At 38.4% G+C, this 27,551-nt stretch overlaps 2 protein-coding genes and 1 pseudogene across 3 annotated transcripts in view; 2 read left to right on the forward strand and 1 right to left on the reverse strand.

Moving 5' to 3' along the window:
- The first annotated feature begins 303 nt into the window (after nt 1-303).
- Nucleotides 304-16,498, forward strand: LOC135203933 (uncharacterized). Its single transcript, XM_064233862.1, has 7 exons — nt 304-307; nt 493-574; nt 1,118-1,292; nt 5,770-7,057; nt 8,394-8,608; nt 14,702-14,929; nt 15,549-16,498. Exons 1-7 carry the CDS (start codon nt 304-306, stop codon nt 15,840-15,842), a joined length of 2,286 nt encoding a protein of 761 aa, XP_064089932.1. The 3' UTR covers nt 15,843-16,498.
- Nucleotides 16,499-18,361: 1,863 nt separating this feature from the next.
- On the reverse strand, nt 18,362-22,241 carry LOC135203836 (uncharacterized; annotated as a pseudogene).
- Nucleotides 22,242-23,695: 1,454 nt separating this feature from the next.
- Nucleotides 23,696-27,551, forward strand: part of LOC135204085 (glycine receptor subunit alpha-2-like) — a 161,498-nt gene continuing 157,642 nt past the window's right edge. The window contains exon 1 of one of the 2 annotated variants that reach the window (XM_064234081.1): nt 23,696-23,829. In XM_064234081.1, coding sequence (XP_064090151.1) covers nt 23,789-23,829 — 41 coding nt within the window. In that variant the 5' untranslated portion in view covers nt 23,696-23,788. The remainder of the gene's footprint in view (nt 23,830-27,551) is intronic. The other variant, XM_064234078.1, reaches the window with a different exon arrangement.

The following is a 27,551-nucleotide window of genomic DNA, read 5'->3' on the forward strand; positions in this document are numbered from 1 at the left end:
TCACATCAACTGTGCATTTGATGTCTAGGCCAGTCCCTTACGACGCTCCTGATTGGCTGTTGATAAGCCAATCACAGGCCTGGAAACTGTCTCTTGAGAGAGTTCACCTCTCCTGAGGATACGTCTTTCAAAAGTATCTCTCAGGGAAGGTGGGACATACATCCTGCCTATGTGGGGTCTCGAGAGAGACTAAGACTTCCACCCCTGTGATTGGCTTATCAACAGTCAATCAGGAGCGTCGTAAGGGACTTGCCTAAACATCAGATGCATTGTTGATGTGAATCTACCATAGCTACCATCATCATGAGTCTAGTGTACCCTTGCCATCGCAGATGACACTACTAAAAGATAATGTCGTAACTTCCTATTTATTTGATCTAGTATCACGAACTGGCAAATTTTTTAAATTCTCGGAGCGAGCGAGAAGCTAAAAACCTAGCTTTGCCACAAATTAATTCATTCCTGTTTCGTATTATGATCTCCATTTTCCAGAACTGTGGGTGGAGCGTGTCAGGCCCGTGCTGGCCAGGAACTGGAACTTCCAGATTCTGAAGGAGAACCTCTGGATGTTTAGGTAATGGGGATAATAAAACAAAGGCTAAATGCTTTTGCCTGAAAGGAGTGGTCGAGGTCATAATAATGATAGTATTAAAGTGTTAGCATTAACAAAAGTATCTCTTAGGAATGGTTGTAGCGGAGAAACGTGGAGAGTAACAATATAAAGAAGGAGATATTTTTAGTAGAAATAAACTATTGAAATTTGAAATTTGTCACATTTTTATGGAAAAGTTAGTAAATCCATCTGGCTACAGCGCACAGTCTAAAATTATTAAAGGAGAGAGAGAGAGGGCGATTGCGAATTGTTAATAAAGCATTCTTGTTTATGCCTTCTGTTTGTTTAGCGATTAAAATATTCAACATTTTGAGAGACTTTACATTATAAGTAAGTTCGATGGGACTAATGCAGTTTATTGATCCGTCCACATTAACGAACGTGGGCACACGCGCTTGAATTGCAGTACTCTCTCTCTCTCTCTCTCTCTCTCTCTCTCTCTCTCTCTCTCGTGATTTTGTAGTTAATAATGACGCATTTATATCTTAATTTCTCTTCCTTTAGATGGTATCATATCTGCTTTACTTACAACCACACCCAGAAGCTATTAGGCACATATATTAACGGCCATTTGAATAACTACCAAGAATACGATATCGGACGACCTATTTTCGGAAATCACGCCTCCTTGGCCCAAGGGCAGACACCTGAGAGGAGCTTCAGCGGTGACCTCACACAGGTAGGGAAGGGTTGTTTTTGTTCATGATATTCCGCTGAAGTGTTTGAACTTTCTCTGGTCTACTCATCATTTGGTACTTAACTCATTTCTCTTTTATGCTGCATCCCTAAGTCCGCTTTTAGTCTCTCTCTCTCTCTCTCTCTCTCTCTCTCTCTCTCTCTCTCTCCTAGAATGATTTTCAATCCGGATTTTCGGCGAATTACAAATAAATGCTCTCTCTCTCTCTCTCCTCTCATCTCTCTCCAGAATTTTTTCAATCGGATTTTTCGGCGAATTACAAATCAAATTTTTATCTCCTCTCTCTCCTCTCTTTCCCTTCCTCTCCTCTCTCTCTCTCTCTCTCTCATCTTTTAGGAAATTTGAAATTCAATTTTTTAATCGGATCGGCTAGAATGTTTTCCAATCCGGAAATTTTCGGCCGAAATTACGAAATATTTTTCTCTCTCTCTCTCTCTCTCTCTCTCGTCTCTCTCCTCCGCTCTCCTTTTCAATCATCTCTCAAATAACTCTCTCTCTCTCTCTCTCTCCTCCTAGAATGATTTTTCACTCTGGATTTTCGGCGAATTACAAATAAATGTTTTTTCTCTCTCTCTCTCATCTCTCTCTCTCCACTCTCCTCTCCTCTCTCTCTCATCTCTCTCTCTCTCTCCTAGAAATGATTTTCAATCCGGGATCGGCGAATTACCGATAAAAATGTTTCTCTCTCTCTCTCTCTCTCTCTCTCTCTCTCTCTCTCTCTCATTCTAGGAGAGAGAGAGAGAGAGAGAGAGAACATTTATTTGTAATTCCCCAATTACAAATGAATGTTCTCTCTCTCTCTCTCTCTCTCTTCTCTCTCTCTCTCTCTCTCTCTCTCTCTCTCTCTCCTAGAATGATTTTCAATCCGGGTTTTCGGCGAATTACAAATAAATGTTCCCTCTCTCTCTCTCACCGCGATATGGAGTGTCAGCAAAGAATTTCCAAGCATCAGCTCCAAGATACTACAGCTCAAGAGATAAATACTGTATGTACAATGCTAGGGGATATTGCAGATATGGAGAAAATTGCAGATTCAGACACAAAATGAATAATTATGATGAAGAAAGATAAAATATTATGGAAAAGTTGGATTTTTTAATGTCAGAATTTCTGGAAATGAAGAAAAGAACAACATTAGTACTAGAAGAGGAAAGAGAAGTGGGAAAATCCTTATTATTACCCATATTAAATGAAGGAGATAACACGCAAACCATCATAGTGATGAATGCGCAGGGTTTAGTTACGAGTAACTCAAAAAGAAAAATAGAGTACTTAGCAGAACTAACCCAAATTGAAAAGAAAATAGATATAATGAATATAAGTGAAACCTGGTATTCACAAGAGACTGGTAATGACGATCAAATAAAAGGGTTCCAAACTTATAGATCAGATAGAAAAAACAGGAATCAAGTGGGAACCGCGATATATGGGAAAGACAAAAAACAAGGAAAAATATATGAGAAATATAGTAACTCAGAATGTGAACTAATAGCGTTAGAATTTGAATCTGAAAAATTAATGAACATAGTGTTATATAGACCCCCTAATACTAAAGAGTTTGACACAATAATAGAATAATTGGAGACTTTAACTTTCCTTTCATAGACTGGAAAGAACGAATAGGAGATTGTGGTTGTATTTATACATACAAAAAAAAAGAGAGTAATAGTAGTGCAGAAAATAAGAGGCAATTCGAAAAGCTATTAGATATGCTACTAGAATACAACATTCAACAAATAAATCACCTGCCAACAAGAAAGGAAAATACTTTAGACCTAGTATTTGTGAACGAGGTGAATTATGTTAAAGAAATAATAGTTTATAATGCAAGTATTTCAGACCATAATGTCATAGAATTAACAGTCCATCCCAAAGCAACTGAAAATAGAGATAAGCAAGAAATGAAAAAGTGGGAAGGATATGGAAAATACAACTGCTACAGTAAAAATATAAAATGGTCAGAAATAAATGAAAAATTAAGCAAAGATTTGGATAACATTTTCGTAAGTGATGATATAATGGTAAATACGGAGATATTATATAAAATATTAGAGAAAATAGTGGATAAATATTTACCGAAGAAGAAAAGTAAATATCGGTCATGCATACCACGATACAGAAGGATCTTGTTCCAGAAAATCAGAAAGTGGAAAAAAGGTCTTGCAAAAGAAAAAAATGCATGGAAAGTGATGGAACTAAAGAGTAAGATAGAAAATGCAGAACAAAAGATTATACAATCAAAAGAAAATGAAAAACGGGACTTGGAAGAAAAAACCCTTGTAAATATCAAACAAAACCCCAAACTATTGTACTCATATGTGAAAAAGATGAATAAAAGAAGAATAGAAATAGGCCCTCTAAGAATTGAAGGGAGATTAACGAATGAAAAAAAGGAAATATGCAACTTATCGGCAGAACGATATAAGAGAGAATTCACCCCTAGAATTGATAATGAAGATAATGATATAGAAGTAAAGGATGAAAATAGTGAATATTTAGCAGACATAGATATTAATGAAGCTGATATTGTGCAGGCTATTAATGAAATTAAAAATGGAGCTGCAGCTGGGCCTGATGGTGTCCCTGCTATTTTGTTAAAGAAAGTAGTTAATTCTATCACAAAGCCACTTGCAATATTATTAAGACAGAGTGTAGATACAGGAAAGATTTATGATGAGCACAAATTAGCAAATATTACCCCTACTTTCAAAGGTGGGTCAAGACTAGAGGCATGTAATTATAGGCCTGTGAGTCTAACATCACATATTATGAAAGTGTTGAATGAGTAATGAAGAAAAATATTATGAAACATTTAATAAGAAATAATTTGTTTAATATAGAACAACATGGTTTTGTACCCGGAAAAAGTACACAAACCCAACTGTTAGTCCAATGTGAGAACATATACAAAAATATGAAAAGCGGAAATGAAAACGATGGGGTTTATCTAGACTCTGCAAAAGCTTTTGACAAGGTAGATCATAATATATTAGCGAAGAAAATTAGAAAACATAATATAGTGGACAAAGTAGGAAGATGGTTAAAAGAATTTTTACACAACAGAAAACAGATATTTATTGCAAACGATGAGAAATCGGATGAAGCTAAGGTAATATCCGGTGCGCCACAAGGTACGGTGTTAGCTGCATTACTGTTTGTTATTATGATTGTAGACATAGACAGTAATTTTAAGGACTCAATAGTGAGTAGTTTCGCCGATGACACAAGAATAAGTAGAGAAATTACTTGTGATGCAGATAGGAACGAGCTACAAAGAGACCTTAACAAAGTATATGATTGGGCAGAGGTACATAGGATGGTATTTAACTCTGATAAATTTGAATCAATAAATTATGGAGACAGAAGGAAAGCTATATGCATATAGGGGACCTAATAATGAGACAATCACAAATAAGGAAGCAGTTAAAGACCTCGGTGTGATGTTGAATAGGAACATGTTATGCAATGATCAAATAGCAATTCTGCTGGCAAAATGTAAAGCAAAAATGGGAATGTTACGGCACTTCAAAACAAGAAAAACTGAACACATGATTATGCTTTATAAAACATATGTTCGTAGTCCACTTGAATATTGCAATATGATATGGTACCCACACTATCAAAAGGATATTGCACAAATAGAGAGTGTACAAAGGTCCTTTACAGCTAGAATAGAAGTTAAGGATCTGACTACTGGGAAAGACTACAATCCTTAAAATTATATGGTCTAGAAAGGAGAAGAGAACGCTACATGATAATTCAGGCATGGAAACAGATAGAAGAAATTGCCGAAAACATCATGGAGCTAAAAATATCAGAAAGAGCAAGCAGAAGTAGATTAATAGTGCCCAAAACTATACCAAGAAAAATAAGGAAAACACACAGGACATTAATCCACTACGCACCAGCATCGACAATGCAGCGTCTATTCAATGCGTTGCTAGCTCATCTGAGGAATATATCAGGAGTGAGCGTAGATGTGTTTAAGAATAAGCTCGACAAATATCTAAGCTGCATCCCAGACCATCCAAGATTGGAAGATGCAAAATATACCGGAAGATGTACTAGCAACTCTCTGGTAGACATTAGAGGTGCCTCACACTGAGGGACCTGGGGCAACCCAAACAAGATGTAAGGTAAGGTCTCTCTCTCTCTCTCCCCTAGAATGATTTTCAATTCGGATTTTCGGCGAATTACAAATAAATGTTCTCTCTCTCTTCTCTCTCTCTCTCTCTCTCTCTCTCTCTCTCTCTCAAGAATAATTTTCAATCGGATTTTTGGCGATTTTCAATCATAAATGTTTTCTCTCTCTCTCTCTCTCTCTCTCTCTCTCTCTCTCTCTCTCTCTCTCTCTCTCTCTCTCCAAGAATAATTTTCAATCCGTATTTTCAGCGAATTACAAAAAAAATTTTTTTTTTACACTTTGTCTCTCAACCTCAGTTGCATTTGTCCGTTTCAGGTAAACGTGTGGGACAGAGCCCTCACGGAGGACGAAATCCGCAACATCGCCCTTTGCAAGGACGATCCTCAGGGAAATTACATTTCCTGGGAAGTTGGCTGGACACCCTTCAAAGTCACCAGCTACGAAACTTCTCTGACGAAGCTCTGCGACGGCGAAGAAGTCAAGAACCATCTTTGGTTCCCAGAGATTTCATTCAAGACGGCCCAATATCTCTGCCTGGCCCTTGGGACGGAACTCCCGCGACCCACGACGCTACAAGCCATAGCTGACCTTAATGCCTTGGCTAACAAGACCTTTCCTGGCGATGACCGGTGTACGTGGGACTACTGGACATCGTTGACTGACGAGGCGGAAGAAGGAGTGTGGAAGTTCTACGACGGCCAGATTCCCGATAAACTTCTGTGGGAGCAACAAGAGCCCAACGGCCTCCACTACGAAAACTGCGCCGTGATCTTCCCAGTTGGAATGTCTGATATCGACTGCAAGACGAATAAGAAGTGTGTCGTGTGCACCTTCACGGGTCAGCAGAGGTTTTCTCTACTAGGCACTTGCGAAAGTGAACTACGAAACGTTTTCCTCATCGCTTACCAAGAAGCCATAGGAGAGTTGTATTTCATGGGATACGGCGCATATTTCATCAAGAAGCAGGAAGGCCGGTGGATCTGGGTGGACGACGTCAAAAACCAGACGATAGCCCGCATGGAAGAGACGACTCCGGATTATCCAATGGGCCGAAGGTGGTGGGTCCTGGAAAAGGCGGTGTGTGGACAAAGCCCTGGGAGTCGGAGGCGTTTGCTTCTGACCCCTTGCCAACACAGTGAGTTCACTTGTGACGACGGCTCCTGCATACCTCACCACGAGCGATGCGACCTCAAGTACGACTGCCGCGACAACAGCGACGAAGCCCATTGTCACCTGGTGTCAAAACCGGACGACTACCAGGAGCACCTGCCGCCGAGATCGACTCGCAACACGAGCGAGAGTCTTCTCGTCATCTTGTCGGTCAGCATTGAAACACTCTCCGTCGACACGCGGGAAATGACGATGGAGGTGTCCTACGAGCTGATGCTGACCTGGGAAGACAGCAGGCTTCAGTACCTGAACCTGAAGGTCAGCAACACTCTGAACATCTTGGAGGACGAAGTGATGAGCAGCTTGTGGACGCCAGAAGTGAGCTTCATCAACACCAACGACAATCACCATACTCGGGTCGACTCCGACACGACCATGATGATCGACAGGCGAGCGGAAACCAGAACCAGGGACGAAACTGCACCAGAGGAAGGTATTATTATTATTATTATTATTATTATTATTATTATTATTATTATTATATTATTATTATTATAGGCGCTCTACTAGCCTGTTTAAGTAGCACGGAAAAAGCCGCTATTCGCAAAATAGAGAAGAAGAATCTCACAAGTGTAACGCTGCTGAAGTAGCCATTACTTTTAATAAAGTATGCTTGAGAGAGGGTCTGCTTCCTAAGTATTATTATTATATTATTATTATTATTATGATTATTATTATTATTATTATTCTTATTATTATTATTATTTTATTGACAATTAAAAGCCACAGTGGTGTTAAAATATATTATTGTACAATGCTAAAAATGACTAGGAGAGACTTTCGGATACTGCTCCGTATCCCTCTTCTGTAGGACTGAAGAGGGATACGGAGCAGTATCCGAAAGTCTCTCCCAGTAATTTTTAGCATTGTACAATAATATATTATAACACTACTGTGGCTTTTAATTGTCAATATTATAGCCTCGTTACGGAGGTTCCTTAGTTCATTATTATTAGTAGTAACATTATTTGCGTATGATGTTTATACAGTTACATAAAATAAATTCAACACGAAACTTGCAGGAAGGTATTCAAATATTTTCATGTTAAAAGGGGAAGGACTCCTGACTGACTCTGCAGTGTGACCTCTCGTTACCTGAGCAGAATACGTTCGTGTTATATTTTACTCCAGCAAGTTAATTTAGGCTCATATAGTCCATTATGTGGAGCATAATTGACCTGATTTAGATTATATGATAAATTTTAATACATATTTGCATGCATTTACTTCTAATTGCAAAATTAAACGAAGGCCTCATATTAAATGTTGAAATGGAGATAAAAAATTCGTTGGAAACAGCATTACTTTATTATATATATATATATATATATATATATATGTATATATATATGTATATATATGTATATATATGTATATATATATATAATATATATATATATATGTAGTTATATATATATATATATTATATCTATATATATACATATTAGATATATATATGATATATATTGTATTATATATCTGTATATATATGTCTATCTCTATTTATATTAGATATTCAATATATATATATATATAGGTTCTATATATATATATATATATATATCATATATATATAATATCTATATATATAATATATATAGCAAAGTATGACTGTGAGAATAACGTCTTAAGGTCACATTGCTGATTAGAGATAGTGAAGAGAAACTGCATAGTGAGTGTTGACTAATATTAAAAACGCAGTTATATATGTGTGTGTGAATGAGCATCTGGCTTCTGTACTGCATACACCCGTTTTCCTTCCTTTCCAGTTGACGTGTACCCAGGCACGGTTAACACGCTGAGCATCAGGCGTAAATACGGCACCGTGTATAAGTGCGATTTCAACCTCGAGCTCTACCCCTTCGACGTCCAACAGTGCTCGATGCACCTGAGAATCACCTCGGCCTCCAAGTCCTTCCTCATCTTCGATCCCGCCAACTCGAGCGTCAAGTACTCTGGGGAAGCCATTCTGAGGGAATATAGGGTGAGTATCCAGAAGCCTTCTGAAAGGCTGCAGAATCAGAGGGTTATCTGGGCCTAGGGTGTTGAGGAGGAGGTACGTGGAGGAGGAGGAGAGATGAAGGGGCAGTACGTGGGGGAGAAGGTGACACCGAGGAGGTACAATGAGGAAAAGATGACACGGATGAGGTACGAGGAGAAGGTGAGAGAGGAGGTACGAGGAGAAGAAGGTGACGAGGAGGAAAAGGTGACGGAAGAGGTACGAGGAGAAGGTGACAGAGGAGGTACGAGGAGGAGAAGGTGACGAGGAGGAGAAGGTGACGAGGAGGAAAAGGTGACACGGAAGAGGTACGAGGAGAAGGTGACAGAGGAGGTACGAGGAGGAGAAGGTGAGAGAGGAGGTACGAGGAGAAGGTGACAGAGGAGGTACGAGGAGAAGGTGACAGAGGAGGTACGAGGAGGAGAAGGTGACAGAGGGGGTACGAGGAGGAGAAGGTGACAGAGGAGGTACGAGGAGAAGGTGACAGAGGAGGTACGAGGAGAAGGTGACAGAGGAGGTACGAGGAGGAGAAGGTGACGAGGAGGAAAAGGTGACACGGAAGAGGTACGAGGAGAAGGTGACAGAGGAGGTACGAGGAGGAGAAGGTGACGAGGAGGAAAATAAGGTGCCGGAAGAGGTTACGAGAGAAGGTGGGACAAAGGAAGGTGGAGGTACGAGGAGGAAGAAGGTGACGAGGAGGACAAAGTGACACGGAAGAGGTACGAGGAGGAAGGTGGACAGAAGGAAGGTACGAGGAGGAAAGAAGGTGACGAGGAGGGACAAGAGACCACGGCAAGAGGTTACGAGGAAGAAGGTGACAGAGGAGGTACGAGGAGGAGAAGGTGACGAGGAGGAAAAGGTGACACGGAGGAGCTACGAGGAGGAGAAGGTGACATGGAGGAGCTACGAGGAAGAGAAACAAAAACGACCTAACATCGCGTGAATCTCGCGGGTTTTCGCTATTAATCATTACTAAACAAATAGGCGAAAATTCCACTCCCGAATATTAGACGCTCTGGAGTGACAGGGATGAGAGAGAACTGGGCGGAAATTATCAAAGTTTACATCTCCGTTGATCTGTTAATTAGATAATGCGACGGTAAACCGAATTTATAAGCAATAATCTGTTATTCACTTCCCTATTTTTCATGTTGTATGTCCTTGTGTTTTTACCTCTATTTTGATATTCAATTTTCCGTTACTATCATTCTTTCTATTTCCTTTCTTTAGTCAGGAGTTCATTGTCTATTATGTATTTTGTTTTGACCTCTTCATTTTTGTATTCAATCTTCCTTCTACTATCATTCTTTCTATTTCCTTTCTTTAGCCAAGAGTTCATTGCCTATTATTTGTTTTCATCTAGAGATTTTCATATAGTTTATTCCATATTTATTTTATTTTTTCTATATCCAGCATTGCACTGTTATATTTTTGTATTAACGCATGTACCACTGAAAACCCTAAATTTTATCCATTTCTGAAACTGATGAACTAAGGGCAGTAACTTTGGATGGACCAGCGATGTTGAAGTTGAAGTGAACTTTATAATGCGTCGGTTGATGGGACGAGTAACACTGAAATCATTAGAGCAATAATTGCTGCAAATTTTAAAAATCAATAATGTTATTGTACGATTTTTTGCATGCCAGATTGAAAAATTATATATATGTATATGCATAAGCGAATACCACAGTGGTTTTTAAGCATGTATATGCATATATATAAACTCTGTATCGTGCAGCTTGGTTAGCTACAGAAGGATTCACAGTGATACTCATGATTAGAAAGATGAAATGTATTTGTAGAATTATATAACGAGTTTATAGCTTTCATCCAAGGAAGGATGGAAGTACGCTATAAGCTCCGTATATATTTTTACAAACGCATCTCTTCTTCTAATCATGAGTATTAATGTAGATTCCTCTTGATGAAATAATATTATATATATATATATATATAATATATATATATATTATATTATTATATATATATATATATATATAATGTTATATATAGAAATATATTCTCAAGGAAGCAAGGGAGACGTCTTTCTTGGATAATAATTTAAAAAAGGCTTTAATTAAGCGACGTTTTTCGGGGGTCCATGCCCCATCATCACGGCTTGTAAAAAGGATTAATACACATAAAATATAATAAAAAAGACTCATCCTAATAAACTAACATACATTTAAAAAATTCAAGAAAAACTACTACCAAATGGCTAAGAAAATTACCATATCAAGTGAAAGGGAAAGGGAAGACGAGTGACCAGAAGGAGAAGGAAAGGTTTCCAAGTTAAACAGTTTATGCCAGGCCAAAGGGAGAAAGGGGGTAGCGGTAGTTTTGATTGTTTTAATTTTTGGAACAATTAAAACAATCAAACTACCGCTACCCCTTCTTTACCTGGCATAACACTATTGTTTTACTTTGGAATCCTTTCCTTCTCCCTTTCTGGTCACTCGTCTTCTCCCTTTCACTTGATATGGTTAATTTTCTTTTTTAGCTAATTGTATTGTTAGGTTTTCTATGAATTTTAAATGTAATTGTTAGTTATTAGGATGAGTCTTTTTATTATAATTTATGGTTATTAATATTTTTAATCAGTTACAGCCGTGATGATGGGGCTGGACGCAACCCCGGAAACGTCGCTTAATAAAAGCCTTATTTTAACTTGACCAGAAGACGTCTTCCCTTGCCTTCCTTGAGAAAAATATAATCTTGAACGATTGCTGTTTTCCTTTGTGATATATCGAGGGTGATTGCCTGTCGTTCTTTTCGCTGAACGCCTCCGTAGACGTCCTCCTTTCCTTTCCCACTTCGTCCATGGCTCTTCTGCACGCTGGTCCTGGCTGTTCTGTTTTCCTGATTCGGGCTCGTTCTGCGCTGGAGTCTCCAAACTTTCAACTCACTGCGGTTTCCGACTGCGCTAATTCTTTCCCGGGCCCAGTACTGGGTGTTGTCCGAGGGCTTGGAAAAAGTTACCCGTAAACTCCGCAAGGCTGAATTGGATCTAGAGTTTCTACAGTACTGCAAGATTGGTAACATTGTTTCCGAAATTTCGATTAAATTCAAGCTTATATAGAATTTCTCTGTACAGTACTCTCCATTTTTATGCCGATGCAACGAGACAACCTACTCGACCTAGAAGATCGGGAGCAAGACAGGATCATTCAAACAAACAATTATCCCAACAACATTCACAATTATTGACTAATGTAACTTGAGTAATTTTTCTATGTTAGATTGCATTATTTTTTAAATACTTTTTTTAATTAAATCATATTAAATACTATTTTCTTCGTCCATGGTTAAAAAATGTCCACAAAAGGATAAATTTGTTTAAAATTTAATTTTAGGTATTTACATTCCAAATTTTCTAATAAACAATGATGTTGTGTTCAATTTATTCCTTGATTACCCTAAACTCTTCTGAAAGGGAGGAGTTTTTTATTGTTTCGTTTGGACCTAGAAATTATTGTTTAACCCTCCCTGTTTATAAACCATTCTTACTGCAAGTTTTTTTGCTCCCCTGGAACTTGCTATTTCTTTCCTCGTTTAGTAAACAACTAATCTTAATGAAATTGCATCATGGGAAAGCTTTTCGATCATACAAGCTAAGAGCTTTATACTTTAGCCCCCATAAAACTTACAATAATAATTTAGTTACCCAACGTGGACACCTTTTCTTCAACAAAAAAGGACCTATTAGAGAAATTTCTGAAAAATCTTGCGGAAAAACAGGAAAACCTTATCATTATTTAAGACCGGACAAAGGTAGAGCGTGTTGTTTTTACCCTCAATAAGACTTGAATTTATATACAGAAAAGTTGAAAACAATCCTAAATTGACGACTACGAAATTTTTTCCAGTGTTTTGGGGAATAGTCCTAGACTTTGCCAACTTATCTTCCGTTTGTGAGGATAGAATCAATCGGTTTTTGAAATCTGCTCTTGGATCAGGAAATTATTAACAATAATAACGTATCAAAACTTGAGCAGCCACTGGTGGTTCTTAATGGTGTGATGTATGGCCTTCCTAAGGTACACAAAGGAGGGTGTTCCCCTTTAGAACCGATTCTAACATCTTTATGAACGCCCCAATTACAAATTTGGCTAAATACTTTAGTGGCCGCTAATTTGACAAGAGTTTCTCTCCATTAATTCAATAAATTATACCATTAAAAACGCTGAACAAAAATTTAAAGAAAAGAATATTCGTCTCAAGATTCGGATCTTTTTATGGTTAGCCTTGATGTAGAGTCTTTGTTTTTCACCAATGATCCCTGTGGAAGAAACAATTCCCCCAAAATTTTTAAAAATTTTAAAACAAGAAATTTTCACTAAACTAATGAAGGTTCTGTTTCATCGGTTTTAAATTATGACAATTTTTTAAGAAGCTTTTAACTTTGGGCAGTTGCAGGCACCACAGCCTTTATTTTGCAATGGGAAGTCTTATGTAACAAAAGTGATGGTAATGGCTATGGGCAGTCCTTTAGGCCCAGTCTTTGCGAATATTTTTATGTAGTATGTGAACTGGAGGAGTCGTTTGCTGCGGACAATTGCCCTCTAGTCTAATTCATCCGCTCTTTTACTGCCGTTACGTTGGCATTGATACGTTTATTCTTTTTTCGAGAACAGGAAGACAGAGCTGATTTCCTTTTCTTACAATTTTGCCAATTCACGCCCACCCTAATATCAAGTTTACAATTGATTTATGAAAAATGATAATAAGCTCTATTTTTTTTAAAAAGATTTAAAGGAAAGTGTCAAACGTAAATACGGATGGTTTTAACACCTCAATTTTAGAAACAAAAAAAGAACTTTTACTGGACTAGGGACAAATTTTTACAGGCTTCTGTAGTTTTTAACTTTAAAAGTAAACGCTTTTATATACACTCTTCCACAGGGCAATATTCTCTCTCCTCTGGCTGGTCTGAATTTCCACAATGAGATTTACTCTTTTTACAAACAGTACTTTCACCGATTAAACTGCTATCCTCCAGCTAATGGTTTCTTCAAATACCTAACCAAGTTTTTAAATATAAATTAAATAGAGAAAAATAAGCAGACCGCCAACTGCTCCTAGAATGCCATTTCTTTGCCTAGTGGTCCCGTTTATTTTCAGTGCAACAACAACGTTTTATACCAAGTAAAGTTAAACGTGTTTAATACGTGAATATTGTCCGGCCCATAAAAAGGCCAACTAATCTAAGAAACCCAATTAACTATTGGGTCTTTATTTAGATATAGAAAGAAAAGCTGAGGCCCTCCCCTTCTGACTTTCCAATGCGTCTATTCATTTGCCTGTCCAAATGGTAAAGTTGGGAAAATTAATTTGTCGGGGCCCTCACGTAGGCTTCTTCTTAAAGTCCGCATTGATTGCCACAGGAGGGGGTGAGTTATAGAAACAGGTGTCCGGTTTGGTTTCTTCACCCAGAATTCTTCGAACATTCGTGAACATTCAAAAAAAATGCAAAATTCAATATAGAATTACAAAAACAAACTTTTAAAAGTCAATTTAAACACGGGCTTTCTTCTTCCTCAAGAGCTTGCTGTTTTTTCGAAATCGCTTTTTTCATAAAAAACAATTGTTTCGCCAAAATTAAACAATCCAAACTACCGGCTAACCGCCCATGCACCCTTTACTCCTGGCATAACTATGTTTACTTGGAACCTTTCCTTCTCCTTCTGGTCCACTCGTCTTCTTCCCTTTCACTTGATAATGGTAATTTTCTTAAGGCATTGTAGTAGGTTTTCTTTTTATGAATTTTAAATGTATGTTAGTTATTTAGGATGAGTCTTTTTTATTATATTTATGGTGTATTAATACCTTTTTACAGCCGTGATGAATGGGGCCTGTTGGACCCCGAAACGTCGCTTAATAAAGCCTTTTTAAATTACCAGAAAGACGTCTCTCCCTTGCCTTTCCTTTGAGAATATAATCTTTTGAAACGATTGCTGTTTTTCCTGTGATAATATATATTATATTATGTATTATTTATATTATTAATAATATATATAATATATATAATATATATATACTAATATTATATATATAATATATTACTGCTTTCTACAGGTGGGGGCTTTGGAGCTCATCCACGACGCAACTGGGGCATTCGGCGAAGTGAGAGTTCGAGTCCCACTGATCCGCCTCTACGGCTACGCTATCCTCAACATCTACGTCCCAACCGTGGTTCTGCTCGTCGTCAGCTATCTCACGCTGTTCTTCAGGGCGAGCATCTTCGACGTCAGGATGATGGGATCACTCACTGTCCAGCTGGTTATTGCTACGCTGTTTTCCCAGGTACGTTGTGAATTGAAAGTACACAAGCGCGTATGCAGACTAACTGTATATATATAATTATATAATATTATATATGATAATATAATAGATATATATATCTATATATATATATATATATATATATATATATATATATATGGGTGTGTGTTTGTTTGTATAAAGGTGTGCGTGTGTGTTAGTCTTTGTGCGTGGTACCAACAAATTCTCGTGATAAAATGTATTGCAATAACCAGCATGAACTAAGGAGCAAAGCAGTATTGCACCCTGAAAATGAGTATGCGAAATGTTTGCGAAAGTGCTAAATATTGGACCAAATTTTAACTACATATGTGCAGTGTATCGACTGTAAATCGGGAGTAAACTTAAAATAAACTATGATATCGCATGAAGAACATGCTATTATAACATCTACAACTGCTCCTTGGTTTCGTGTATCTACCTTAAAATAAATGTAAATGTAAATGAAGTATGAGAAGGGATGGAAAACACTATCATAACCTTCAGAAAAACCAATTGTCAGACGCGGTGAAAATTTGAATGGGTTACTACCAAGATCTTGGTTACTACGCGTCTGATCGAGTTCGTTACTGATCTGTTCAACCACTACTCTCTTCTTAAGGTATCGGAGTCCCTCCCGAAGACCTCCTACTTCAAAATGGTGGACGTATGGCTCCTCTTCTGCATAGGGATAACATTTCTGGTCATCATCTTCCACGCCGTCATCGACTCCATTCTGTACCAAAGTGCGAGCTTGCCCACGACAGGGAACACCTGGCTGGCGAACGGAAAGTCTGTGCCGGAAGACATTCCTTACACAGATATCGGGAAACGCCTGGTTCTTCTGGCCAAAGTCGTGACGATGATCGTCTTCGTCATTTTCAATATGGCTTACTGGATTTATATTGTTTATTAAACACGCATCAGTTGGTTATCAGAATCTCCTGGATATCTCACCTGTGATTCTTTCTCAATTTGCGAGGATCCGTAGGAGTTAGCGCTGTTAGTGCACACCATGAACCCCAGCTGTAGGCATCACTTAAGCTTCTTTGTAGCGTCCCTTAGATGCAACACATTTTATGCGTTTTACCATACCTCCGTTCATAGTATCTTTCTTCCATCTTACTTCCCCACTCTTAATAATTATTTTAAGGGTTGAATGGCCTCAGGTCCCAGCGCATGGCCTTTGGCCTAAATGTTATATTCCCATTCTCAAGTTTCAAAGATTTCGATCTATTTCACATTGATTCGTTGTCCGTGTTGTGCATGTCTTCTGATTTTATCATATCACTCTTCAGCATCTTCCCAGTTTTGACCAAAGAGTATTGAAACACTTTTAATAATAGATTGCTATGCTTAGGGATTTGGTAACTGATAACAAGACTCAATCCTCAAATTCCAAAGAAATTCTGATCTTCGAAAGAATGAATAAAATGTGCACCGAGTAACACTTTTCTTATCAGATATGCATCTTTCCTCGACATTCTATAGAAATTCCTGCCTAAATGGAGACAAGACGATGGATAAAACGTGGTGAATAAATACAGAGGTATCCCCTGTAAGTTGTGGCTTTGGAGGAGAAAGTTGACGTTGAGGAGGAGGATATGGAGAGATATGGGACAGGCAATTCTGTGACAAGCGAAGAATGGGAAAAGGAGTTTAGCTTTAGCTATAGACTAGATCAAAGTAACTGTGAAGGAAAATTGCGAGATTTAGTAAAACGAGAATATTACTTAAAAACTGAACGTGAAGTTAACCTGAAGAGCATATGATGAGTGTAATGGAAAATAGTTTAAAAGCACCTATTATAATTTTGATAAGGAGTCACAGTCTTAAGAGCATCTGTCCAAGTATTGCAAGAAAAATCTCGATAACTGAAACAGCAGCCAGTAGCGGCAACTAACATCACGTCTAGAATCACTATGGTGAAACTACCACAGATATATACAATGATAGAAAAGCATACATGTTTGAAGTTCGTACAGAAAGTAGACGGCAACGATTTCTCTAACATAAATAAGAAATCGTCCATGAAACGACCAATTCAACCGCCTAGTAACGATGTGAAAACTCAAGAGCTTCGTTGATAGTGAAGCGGTGACTGGAACAAATACGGCTTGTTTTCACAGAAGCCAATTCTTGACAGCGCCAAGAACCATTAGGTTACCATTTTCCTATAAGGATAATTTACAAGAGAGAAAAATGTCCTCTGTTGTTGTTAACTGTAACACTGAACGGAACTTGCAGGTTCTTCGATAAAACTGAATTACTGAAAAGAAATAAAAATTAAGTACCAGAAAAGAAAAACAATTTTTGTCTGGGCACCGGTGAAAATACAAAATATTCTTTTTAAATACATGAATGCGAACCCCCTTCAGTCATCTATTATTATCTCTGTTATTTCTTTCTTTAAATCTTCAGCTGAAACCTCTTATATACAGAGATAGCAGACTGAAGTTGAATCCAAAGGGGCACAAATATGTAATTAAATATGAGGGAATAGAATATAAAACCGATACCCCGAAATTTAGGAGAGGTCAGCAGAGAGGAGGAGTGCATGTGCCCCTCGCTTAAATATTTGAAGATCAGAAGATTCCACAACTGCACTAGACAGATTATTCCACATTTTAGTTGTAGCAGAGATAAAACTCCCAGCAAACTGTGTAAGATTAAACTTGGTGCTAGAAAATGACTCGGGTTTAGAAGAGTGCAGGGGATGTTCATCGCTGTAATACATTTTATGCAGCCAACATAATGAACTCACTTTCTATTCCACAAGACAACTTTAAGTTTGCAAAGTAAACCTGACTGATGAGAAAATTCTCTCCAAGAGTTTGAAACATAGTCGCCACCAGAAGACCACACCGGAAAACAGTACTCCAGACAAGGGAGAAGAAAGTTAACACTGATATATAATAGCAGTGATACAAAAAGCAACAAAGGAAGCCTTTATATTATTTGAATTAATGAATATTTCAAAATATTATAGTGAAAATTAGCATCACGTGCCCTGCATATCCAAGCATTTTGGCGAACGCAGAATATCAAGACAAGCACTAAAACTTAGTGAATGCACTTGACTTTTATTAGAAGAAACCGTAAAATTTTGTAAAAGTAGCAATAAGAAAGTTAAGTGAAATTAGTTACTGAACTATAGACATCAACTTTAGCAAAATGAAATACTGTCTGAACTATGGACATCAACGCTAGCAAAATGAAATACTGTATGCAGTTTAGTTAATTAAACCTTGCACAAGTTTCACAGAAGATACGTTCCGGTAATGAAAGTTCACGAATGCTAGCTGCTATGTACTGTCGGCTGCTATGTACCGGCTCCTACGTACCACTTGTTTGGCTTATATGTACCATTGTTGGGCTGCTATGTACTGGCTCTTATGTACCACTACTTTGGCTTGTATGCACCAAACAAGGCTGCTATGTACCAGATACCAAGTAAGGAAATAAGAACACACAAGGAGATAAAACACAAAACCATAAACATATTGAAATTGTATACATTTATTAAAAGTTGTGAAGCAATAAAATTCAGCAAGCTGCAAATTGTTAATACAATGTTTGTTGCCATATTTCATCCAAACACAACCATAAACACAAAACCATACAATAATAATAAACATATTAAAATTGCATACAATAATTAAAAGTTGTCAAGCAATAGAATTCAGCATGCTACATTGTTGATATATTCTTATTCATCTACATGATCCATCAGTTCGGCACAGCGGTTTAGAAAGTCTGATGTTGATATGAATTTGTTCTCATATTTCATCCAGAGGTCATCAAGGGCAAGTTGCTTTTTGACTGCATGCTTCCTTTGGTATCTGTGCATTCTCTTTTGTTTAACTAGTTTTACAATGATGGGAATTCTACTGGCTTCATCATGGAGAATACTAATTAAGAAGTACATGTTAATTGAATTGGTTTTTGCTACTCTGTTAATCGCATGGTGCCACCCTTCTACATCGTTGTTAGTCCGAACAGGGCGTTTGTAACAGCTCCTAGAATGTGGAGGATGCATCTCATTCCTGATCCATATTTTATTATAGTAAGTAATGAGATCTTTTAATCGTTGATCAGGAAGTGGCTGGCTAGTGATATGGCGAAAAGCTGGCTCTATATGTGATGGAGGTAAGTTTGGCAGCGTCATTAACTGCTGAATGAATTGTCTTATAGCGAGTTGATTAATATAGGCATTTTGTAGACCTACTATGAGATTCAGGGCCTCTGTAACACGGTTTTTTCGCAATAACTTTTTATCTATGCATTTCATAAATATAACGCTTATTCAGAATACATATTATATCAACACATAAATTTTGAGTGTATTCTGCAGTACGTAGGTTGAATAAATTTGGTACTTATAATGTAAAAGTGACCTTTTTTGAGGACGGGCCAACTTATTCAGAGAAAAGGTTTCGAACGCACTCGTTGCGTAGCTTATGACAGCATTTCTTCCCTCTTTCTCGATGGATGATTGGCTATACGTAACGAAGGCTAAACCTCTGGCAACAATGACATACAAATTTAAATACAAGCAAAGCAGTACACCTTTATGAACTCTGGAACCTCTCCACTGATAATTGTCATAATGAACAAACCAACAAAATATGTTAATAAATACAAAAACACTTCCATTATTAGTCTAACTCCCAAAATAAGTTTCCAAAGAAATTACAGTCTACTTTATAGGTCACAATCAGATTGACAAGATGTAGGGAATAGTTGGTAATTATCAAAAACAAAGTAGACAAGCTTGATTTGATAACTGCTAAATCCAATGTCATGCAATTTTTATTTATTGGCTATCTACCTATTTACTGAAAAAAAATAGCCGGTACCGTATATTGGCTTTAAACCTTCACCAATAATTATCGTCAGAATGGTGACTTCATGAGGCTCCACCCACTTTCGCCTCGTTATAATTCAGGATAACACTGAAGGCTACCATGGGCATTGTTGGATTAGAAAATTTAACTTCTGGCTATAAAAACTAATTTCTCGAGTAGTTGTAAGAAGTGCTAAATGATCCTCAAGGATCCTAGCAGTTGGCCTAAACGTTTAATTCCTGTATATTACTGCTATACTGTTGCGGCACTACTGCTACAGTAGTATTACTACGCTAGCACTGATACCCCACCCACATCTATGTATCGTTCCGCCATTCATAAAGTCTTTGGGTTTCAGAGCCGATGGAATTTCTGTCTGGTGGATGGGCGGGGCAACATTTAGTCAAAAGGTGTTTGTTTACCTTGCTTGCGTAATGAATGTTTTTCGACTCTTGGCTCGTGATCATTGGCCATGGCGTCGGCAAGATCAGTTTTACTCTATAAAAATTAAAACTATCGGGTTTAGGTTATTGATAATGCTGACAAAATTTGTGTGTGGTTGTAAAATATACATATGTCAACTTTCAGTTACATCCGATGCTTTGATAAGGAGCAAAGTCCCAAAAACCGTGTTACAGAGACCCTGAATCTCAGAGTAGTGTTTTTACTCTTTTGTACACTACTTGGGCCCAATGAAACCAGCAGCCATGAATGGAAGCCTCGGGAAGGCACACTCGCACTGCCGACCATAGTGCTTTCTCAAAATCCACAACCACCTCACAAACTGATGTTGGTGTTAACTCAGTGATTTTTCTTAGGACAGCTACGTAGTCCTTTTTCTTTCTTCTTGACATTAGGACAAAGCACAAAGGAACCTGTTTCAAAATTTCATCCTTCTTTATAAAACTGTGGACACTTAAAAGTTGAGCAAAGGGTACGAACAAGTTTAAAAGTGCCGTCCACGTACCAAGTTTTAGACTTGGACATGTGTTGCAACTGAATAGACGTTGCAAATATGAGATGCCGTTGCATATTTTCAAATAGATCAGCCTGAAGAAAGTCCTGGGGAACATGATCTCTGTTTAATTCAAAACTGGTCTCTTCAGGGGGTTTTGGACGTTGTCCTTCTCTGGCGCGATTGGTGCATCTGACTCGAGTGTTTATATTTGGTAAGGGAACATCTGAATTTTCACAGCTTGAGAGTGCTTTCTTTACTATTTCCCCAGGTGATGCAAATGGGCATTCCAAAGCTCGTGTTGATGCTTTGAGTTCAGCACCAGGATCCCCAGGATGTGTGTGTTGGTGGTGTCCACTTTTGAAGTTCATTGTTCCTACTTGCTGTGAAATTGTTGCATAGCACTTTTGACCACGGTAGCTGCATATCCATGTTACTGATACAGACGACTCTCGCTTCCTGGTGTACGTAAAACCCAATGAATCAGCGAGGAGAGAGCTGCCTTTTCTTGTTCCACCGGAAACAATTTTGTAGGTGACAGGAGTGTCTGCAAGGATAGTTGTCGGTAACGCTTCATCAACTAATGAGGTTTCTGCAACTGGCGTGATGTTATCAATAGGAAGTATGATATTGAAGTCATTGGGTGTGTTGTTGATTGTTGCAGGCTGCTGTTCAACTGGGAAGGCATCAGAAGGATCATCGGCATCGGCACCTGAAACCACGTGAATGTAAAATGGTGTATTCCAAGTGCTATTTCTCGCAGAATATGTTGACGCATTCAAATGAAAGTGAGGACACCCCCCCCCCCCCCCCCACCCCCCCCCCCCCCCCCCCCCACACACACACACACACCCAAGCAGCTATATGGTCTTATCAACGGGCTTAGGAAAACAAAAAGATAATTATGAAAAAGATAATAGAAAAACAAAAAGATAATTATAATTGTACCTGAAACTTCCATCCAGTCAGGACAGTCTGGGCAACACCACATGAAAACTTGACCAGCTTTCAAACGTCTGTTTATATTCCGGTACTCAGATTGTGATATTTCTGTACCACATAAGAGGTGGCGCCACTTGTTGCATCCGTCACAGATAAGGGCTTCCTGTCTAGGGCGAACACACAATCCACATCCTGAGCAAAGGGAAACCGCTGATGCCATGGTGGTATAAAAAGGATGACTGAGAGTGCACGTCCACTAGACTTAGGAAGTAAATGCTGAGCAGATCCACTAGTCTCGAAGGAGCCATGGTGGGGCTTCGAACCTTGTGCCTCTGTCCACTCTATCTGGCATAGAGTTCAGTAACTGTTCACCTCCAGCCATCAACAAGCTAGCTGAGCCACTGCTCAGCTAGCTTGTTTTTTTTTTCTATGTTGTTAGGTAGTTAGGTAGGTTCAGAGTCCTCCACCGTTCTGGGTATAACTTTGTAATGGTTTATATTAACTTTGTAAAGTTTAATATTACAATTTACATAAGGTACTTAAGTGTTAATACTATTTGAGGTACATAGCAGCCATGCATGGTACATAGCAGCCATGCATGGTACATAGCAGCCAGGGATGGTACACAGAAGCCGGTGGCACATAACAGCCAACGGTACATAGAGACCTGTTCCCAAGTTCACTCTCGACGTGGTTCGGAAGTCACATAAAGGCGTTGGTCCCGTTGCTGGATAATGTTAAGGATTCGGTAGTGAGTAGTTTCGCAGATGACACAAGAATAAGTAGAGAAATTACTTGTGATGAAGATAGGAACGCTCTACAAAGAGACCTTAACAAAGTATATGATTGGGCAGAGGTAAATAGGATGGTATTTAACTCTGATAAATTTGAATCAATAAATTATGGAGACAGAGAAAGAAAGCTATATGCATATAGGGGACCTAATAATGAGACAATCACAAATAAGGAAGCAGTTAAAGACCTTGGTGTGATGATGAATAGGAACATGTTATGCAATGATCAAATAGCAATTCTGTTGGCAAAATGTAAAGCAAAAATGAGAATGTTGTTACGGCACTTCAAAACAAGAAAAGCTGAACACATGATTATGCTTTATAAAACATATGTTCGTAGTCCACTTGAATATTGCAATATGATATGGTACCCACACTATCAAAAGGATATTGCACAAATAGAGAGTGTACAAAGGTCCTTTACAGCTAGAATAGAAGAAGTTAAAGACCTTGACTACTGGGAAAGACTACAATCCTAAAATTATATAGTCTAGAAAGGAGAAGAGAACGCTACATGATAATTCAGGCATGGAAACAGATAGAAGGAATAGCAGAAAATATCATGGAACTAAAAATATCAGAAAGAGCAAGCAGAGGTAGATTAATAATCCCCAAAACTATAACAGGAAAAATAAGGAAAGCACACAGGTACATTAATTCCACTACGCACCAGCATCGATAATGCCAGCGTCTATTCAATGCGTTGCCAGCTCATCTGAGGAATATATCAGGAGTGAGCGTAGATGTGTTTAAGAATAAGCTCGACAAATATCTAAACTGCATCCCAGACCATCCAAGATTGGAAGATGCAAAATATACCGGAAGATGTGCTAGCAACTCTCTGGTAGACATTAGAGGTGCCTCACACTGAGGGACCTGGGGCAACCCGAACAAGATGTAAGGATGTAAGGATGTAAGGATGATCACTGGTTACATACAACGTAACAAGACCATACAAGCAAACACAGAAGGTACGAATGTAAGTAAATTCAACGCTTTAATTACATCAGACCACTCATAAAACGTTAAGGGATTTACATTTGGTCTCCAAGATCACTGGTTGACCGATTAAATGGAGAACGGGAGTCCAGTCACCTCAGTCACCCAACAGCTGAACATGGGTAATTGCAGAGTTTAGAATAGTCCTTTCAAAAGGTCTTTCGCTCATTGGAAGGAGAGTTTCCCCATGTTAGATATTAACGTTTAGTTTTTGCCTCCCAGAACAGCTCTGCCGAGTATGCGAATTCATGTTTGGCTTTCCAAGTGTGTGGTTGTGTCGGTATAAAAAGATATTTTTGAATTCCGTGCACTGGAAGAAAAAACTATGTTTACCAAGGATCAAGAGCCGTGCTGGCACGAATTCAGGTTAGTCTTAAGAGATTTCGGCTTTTTTCATAAATAGCTTTTTTATTATTATTATATTTTTTTTCTTAAATAAATAGCTTAGTGTCTCTGTGAGTTAGAGGGAAGCTCAGTCGATATGTTTTTCTCGTGTGTGTGTTTTTCAATCTTCTTGATCTTTGCAGCATTTTGATGTTAAAGTAAATGTTTTACCCATTTTTTATCAGTATTTTCAAAATGAACAGTTTTTTTTATCAGTACGTTATATTCGCGAAGAATGATGTTATTGGATTCTAGAATTGTTGAGCTTCATAAGTAAGACGTCAAAGATATTATAAGACACAAACTGATAGCTAGAGATAGGTCGACCTGGTAAAAATTTTTTCTGTTTGGTTTCTAATGGTTATCTCTCTTGAAACATGGTTTATTGTAGGGTAAAAACTTGTTTAGTTTATCGAAAGCATTTTCTGTTACCTCTGAGGGATAATTTGGTAGGATATTAGTAAAATAGGATTTATAAACAATATTTTAGTGGTTCCATGCCCCATAGATCAAGATTGATGGCCTCACTGGGCACCTAAGATACCAGACATTAATAAGGGTTATGATATAGTTCTTTTCCACCTGGTTCTCAATATCGCTAATATTGTTAACTTGCAATCTGTTTGTCCCCACTGATTTGCCAGCTCCTTCCCCGTTCTTTATTTAGATCACATGTCAGAGTTACCTAACTTTAGAACTACGTATCTATAGAAAAAATTGATAATTCCATATTTTTTCATAATTCACGTCACTTTGACAGTGAGCCTACCACATAATGTAAGCCTCAGAATATGGCATTGCGGTACTCCGCTTGACGAGGCTTTCTAGCAAGTTTCAGCTGCGGTTCTAAGTTGAAAAGTTCTATAAGTCACGTGACTCCTAATAGTGTATCGTCTACGACACCTTTTTGATTATACGTTCTTGCAATACCGTAATCGTGTTCGTGTTGTATGATTAATAATCTGCCTAATGATTTTGATCGCAGGGCGTGAAGCGGTTTTAGTTGAGTAGTTTATAATAATCATTACTATTTTTGCTCCTCTCCTGGTGTTTATCGAGTTGCTTATGTTCTGCCATTTCGTTAGGAGTCAGTATTCGTCGTTTCCTTTATCCTTGAATGCTAGTATTACACAACCCACATAAGCGCCTCAATGGCGTGGTTAGTATGGTGGTCGCGGGCTCGACTCTCGGCCATTCCATTGAGGAGTGAGATGTGTATTTTTGGTGATAGAAGTTCACTCTCGACGTGGTTCGGAAGTCACGTAAAGCCGTTGGTCCCGTTGCAGAATAACCACTGGTTCCATGCAACGTAAAAGCACCATACAAACAAAAAACCTACATAATTGCTAATAAGGTAAATATATTTCTTACGCTTATGTTTATCATTTATGCCATGACTACCATCATAAGAATTTTAGGTCTATTCTGACGTCCCATATTTATAATGGTGGCTATTTTAGTGAATGCTCAAGTCTTTAAATATTTTGTTAGTCCGGTATGGACTCTTTAATATATTTTATATGGTCCTTTTTATGGAGATATAATACTGAAAAATTAAATTACTAGTTTCGGTTGGGATATGGGTTAATTAGTTGATGTACATTTTTTATTCTTATTGTACATTTCTTCAAATCCAATCTCCTTAAAACTTTTGTGTGTCTACGGTTCCTTAATAATAATAATAATAATAATAATAATAATAATAATAATAATAATAATAATAATAATAATAATAATAATAATAATTCCATCTATCGTTCTTTGAACATATCTGGTTCTTAGGGCCTGATCTTGTGCCGCTGTTATCATTCCTTCAGTTTCCTTCTTGAGCTCTCCCCTCTGTAGCCATTGCCAATTGTCATCGCTGGCTAGTTCTTTAGTCTGTCTCATGTATTGTCCGTGCATTGGTTTGTTGTGCCAGTCCTCTGTTCGGTCTGTCTTTCTCCTGTCTCTGTATATTTCTGGGTCTTCGTCTACTTTTATTAGTCCTTCTTCCCATGCACTCTTGAGCCACTCGTCTTCACTGGTTTTCAGATATTGCCCCAGTGCTCTGTTTTCGATGTTGACGCAGTCCTCTATACTTAGTAGTCCTCTCCCTCCTTCCTTTCGTGTTATGTACAGTCTGTCCGTATTTGCTCTTGGGGGTAGTGCTTTGTGTATTGTCATATGTTTCCTGGTTTTCTGATCTATGCTGCGGAGTTCTGCCTTCGTCCATTCCACTATTCCTGCGCTGTATCTGATTACTGGCACTGCCCATGTGTTTATGGCTTTTATCATATTTCCGGCGTTGAGTTTTGACTTGAGTATCGCCTTGAGTCTCTGCATATATTCTTTCCTGATCGTGTCCTTCATCTCTTGGTGTTTTATATCCCCTCCTTCCATTATTCCCAGGTATTTGTATCCTGTCTCATCTATGTGTTTGATGTTGCTCCCATCTGGTAGCTTTATCCCTTCAGTTCTCGTTACTTTGCCTTTTTGTATGTTGACTAAGGCGCATTTTTCTATTCCAAACTCCATCCTGATGTCCCCAGATACAATCCTTACAGTCTGGATTAGGGTATCTATTTCCTTGATGCTCTTACCATACAGCTTGATGTCGTCCATGAACATCAGATGGTTGATTCTGTTGCCTCTTTTCTTGAGTTGGTACCCGGCATCCATCTTCTGTAGTACTTTTGTCATGGGAATCATGGCTACTACGAAGAGTAGTGGGGACAGTGAGTCGCCCTGGAAGATCCCTCTCCTGATATTAACCTCTGCTAGTCTTATTCCAGAGCTTGTAAGTATTGTATTCCAGTTGCACATTGTATTTTTGAGGAAGCTGATGGTGTTTTTCCTCTGCCCCATATATTTTCAGGCATTCTATTAGCCATGTGTGTGGTATCATGTCGAAGGCTTTCTTATAGTCTATCCATGCCATGCTTAGGTTGGTTTTTCCTTCTCCTACTGTTCTTCATTACCATTTTGTCTATCAGGAGCTGGTCTTTTGTGCCCCTACACTTCCTTCTGCAGCCTTTCTGTTGGTGGGGGATGGTGTTTGTCTCCTCTAGGTAGTTGTATAGCCTTTCACTGATGATACCTGTTAGTAACTTCCACATTATTGGTAGGCAGGTGATAGGCCTGTAGTTACTGGCTATATTTCCCTTACTCTTGTCTTTTTGTACTAAGGATGTTCTTCCTGTGGTCATCCATTTGGGTGCTTGGTGATTTGAGATACAATGCTGGAGTTGTTCTGCTATTCGTGGGTGTAGGGCCTTGAAGTTTTTGAGCCAGTATCCTGGACTTCATCGGGACCTGGGGCTTTCCAGTTTGGCATTTTCTTAGTTGGTGTCTGACTGTGTCTGTCGTGATGTCTGTGAATCTTTGTTTTATTCTCCCTGTTTCTTCTTCCTTGACTTCCTGGAGCCATGTTGCATGTTTGTTGTGTGATACCGGATTACTCCATATGTTTTCCCAGAGTCTCTTACTTGGTTCGGCTTCAGGAATTTCTGGGTGGTTGTCTTCCCCTCTTAGTTGGCTGTTTAGTCTTTTCTGGTTGGTTCCGAATAGTTTGTTTTGTTGGTATCCCTTATTCCTGTTCATGTACCGTTGGATCTTATGTGCTTTGGCCTTAAGCCTCTGTTTTACATCTTCTATTGTGTTGTTTAGTCCCCTCTCTTGTACTTCGTATTTCTCGTTGAGTTCCTCCCTTGTTTTCTTGCTTC

This window comes from Macrobrachium nipponense, chromosome 44 (assembly GCF_015104395.2).
Source record: "Macrobrachium nipponense isolate FS-2020 chromosome 44, ASM1510439v2, whole genome shotgun sequence".
Classification (NCBI taxonomy): domain Eukaryota; kingdom Metazoa; phylum Arthropoda; class Malacostraca; order Decapoda; family Palaemonidae; genus Macrobrachium; species Macrobrachium nipponense.

What these genes read in the sequence shown, in the direction of transcription:
- LOC135203933 (XM_064233862.1), top strand. An exon ending in TCAGCGGTGACCTCACACAG is followed by an intron (nt 1,293 to 5,769) that starts GTAGGGAAGGGT and finishes TGTCCGTTTCAG; the next exon opens with GTAAACGTGTGGGACAGAGC. An exon ending in CGAAACTGCACCAGAGGAAG is followed by an intron (nt 7,058 to 8,393) that starts GTATTATTATTA and finishes CTTCCTTTCCAG; the next exon opens with TTGACGTGTACCCAGGCACG.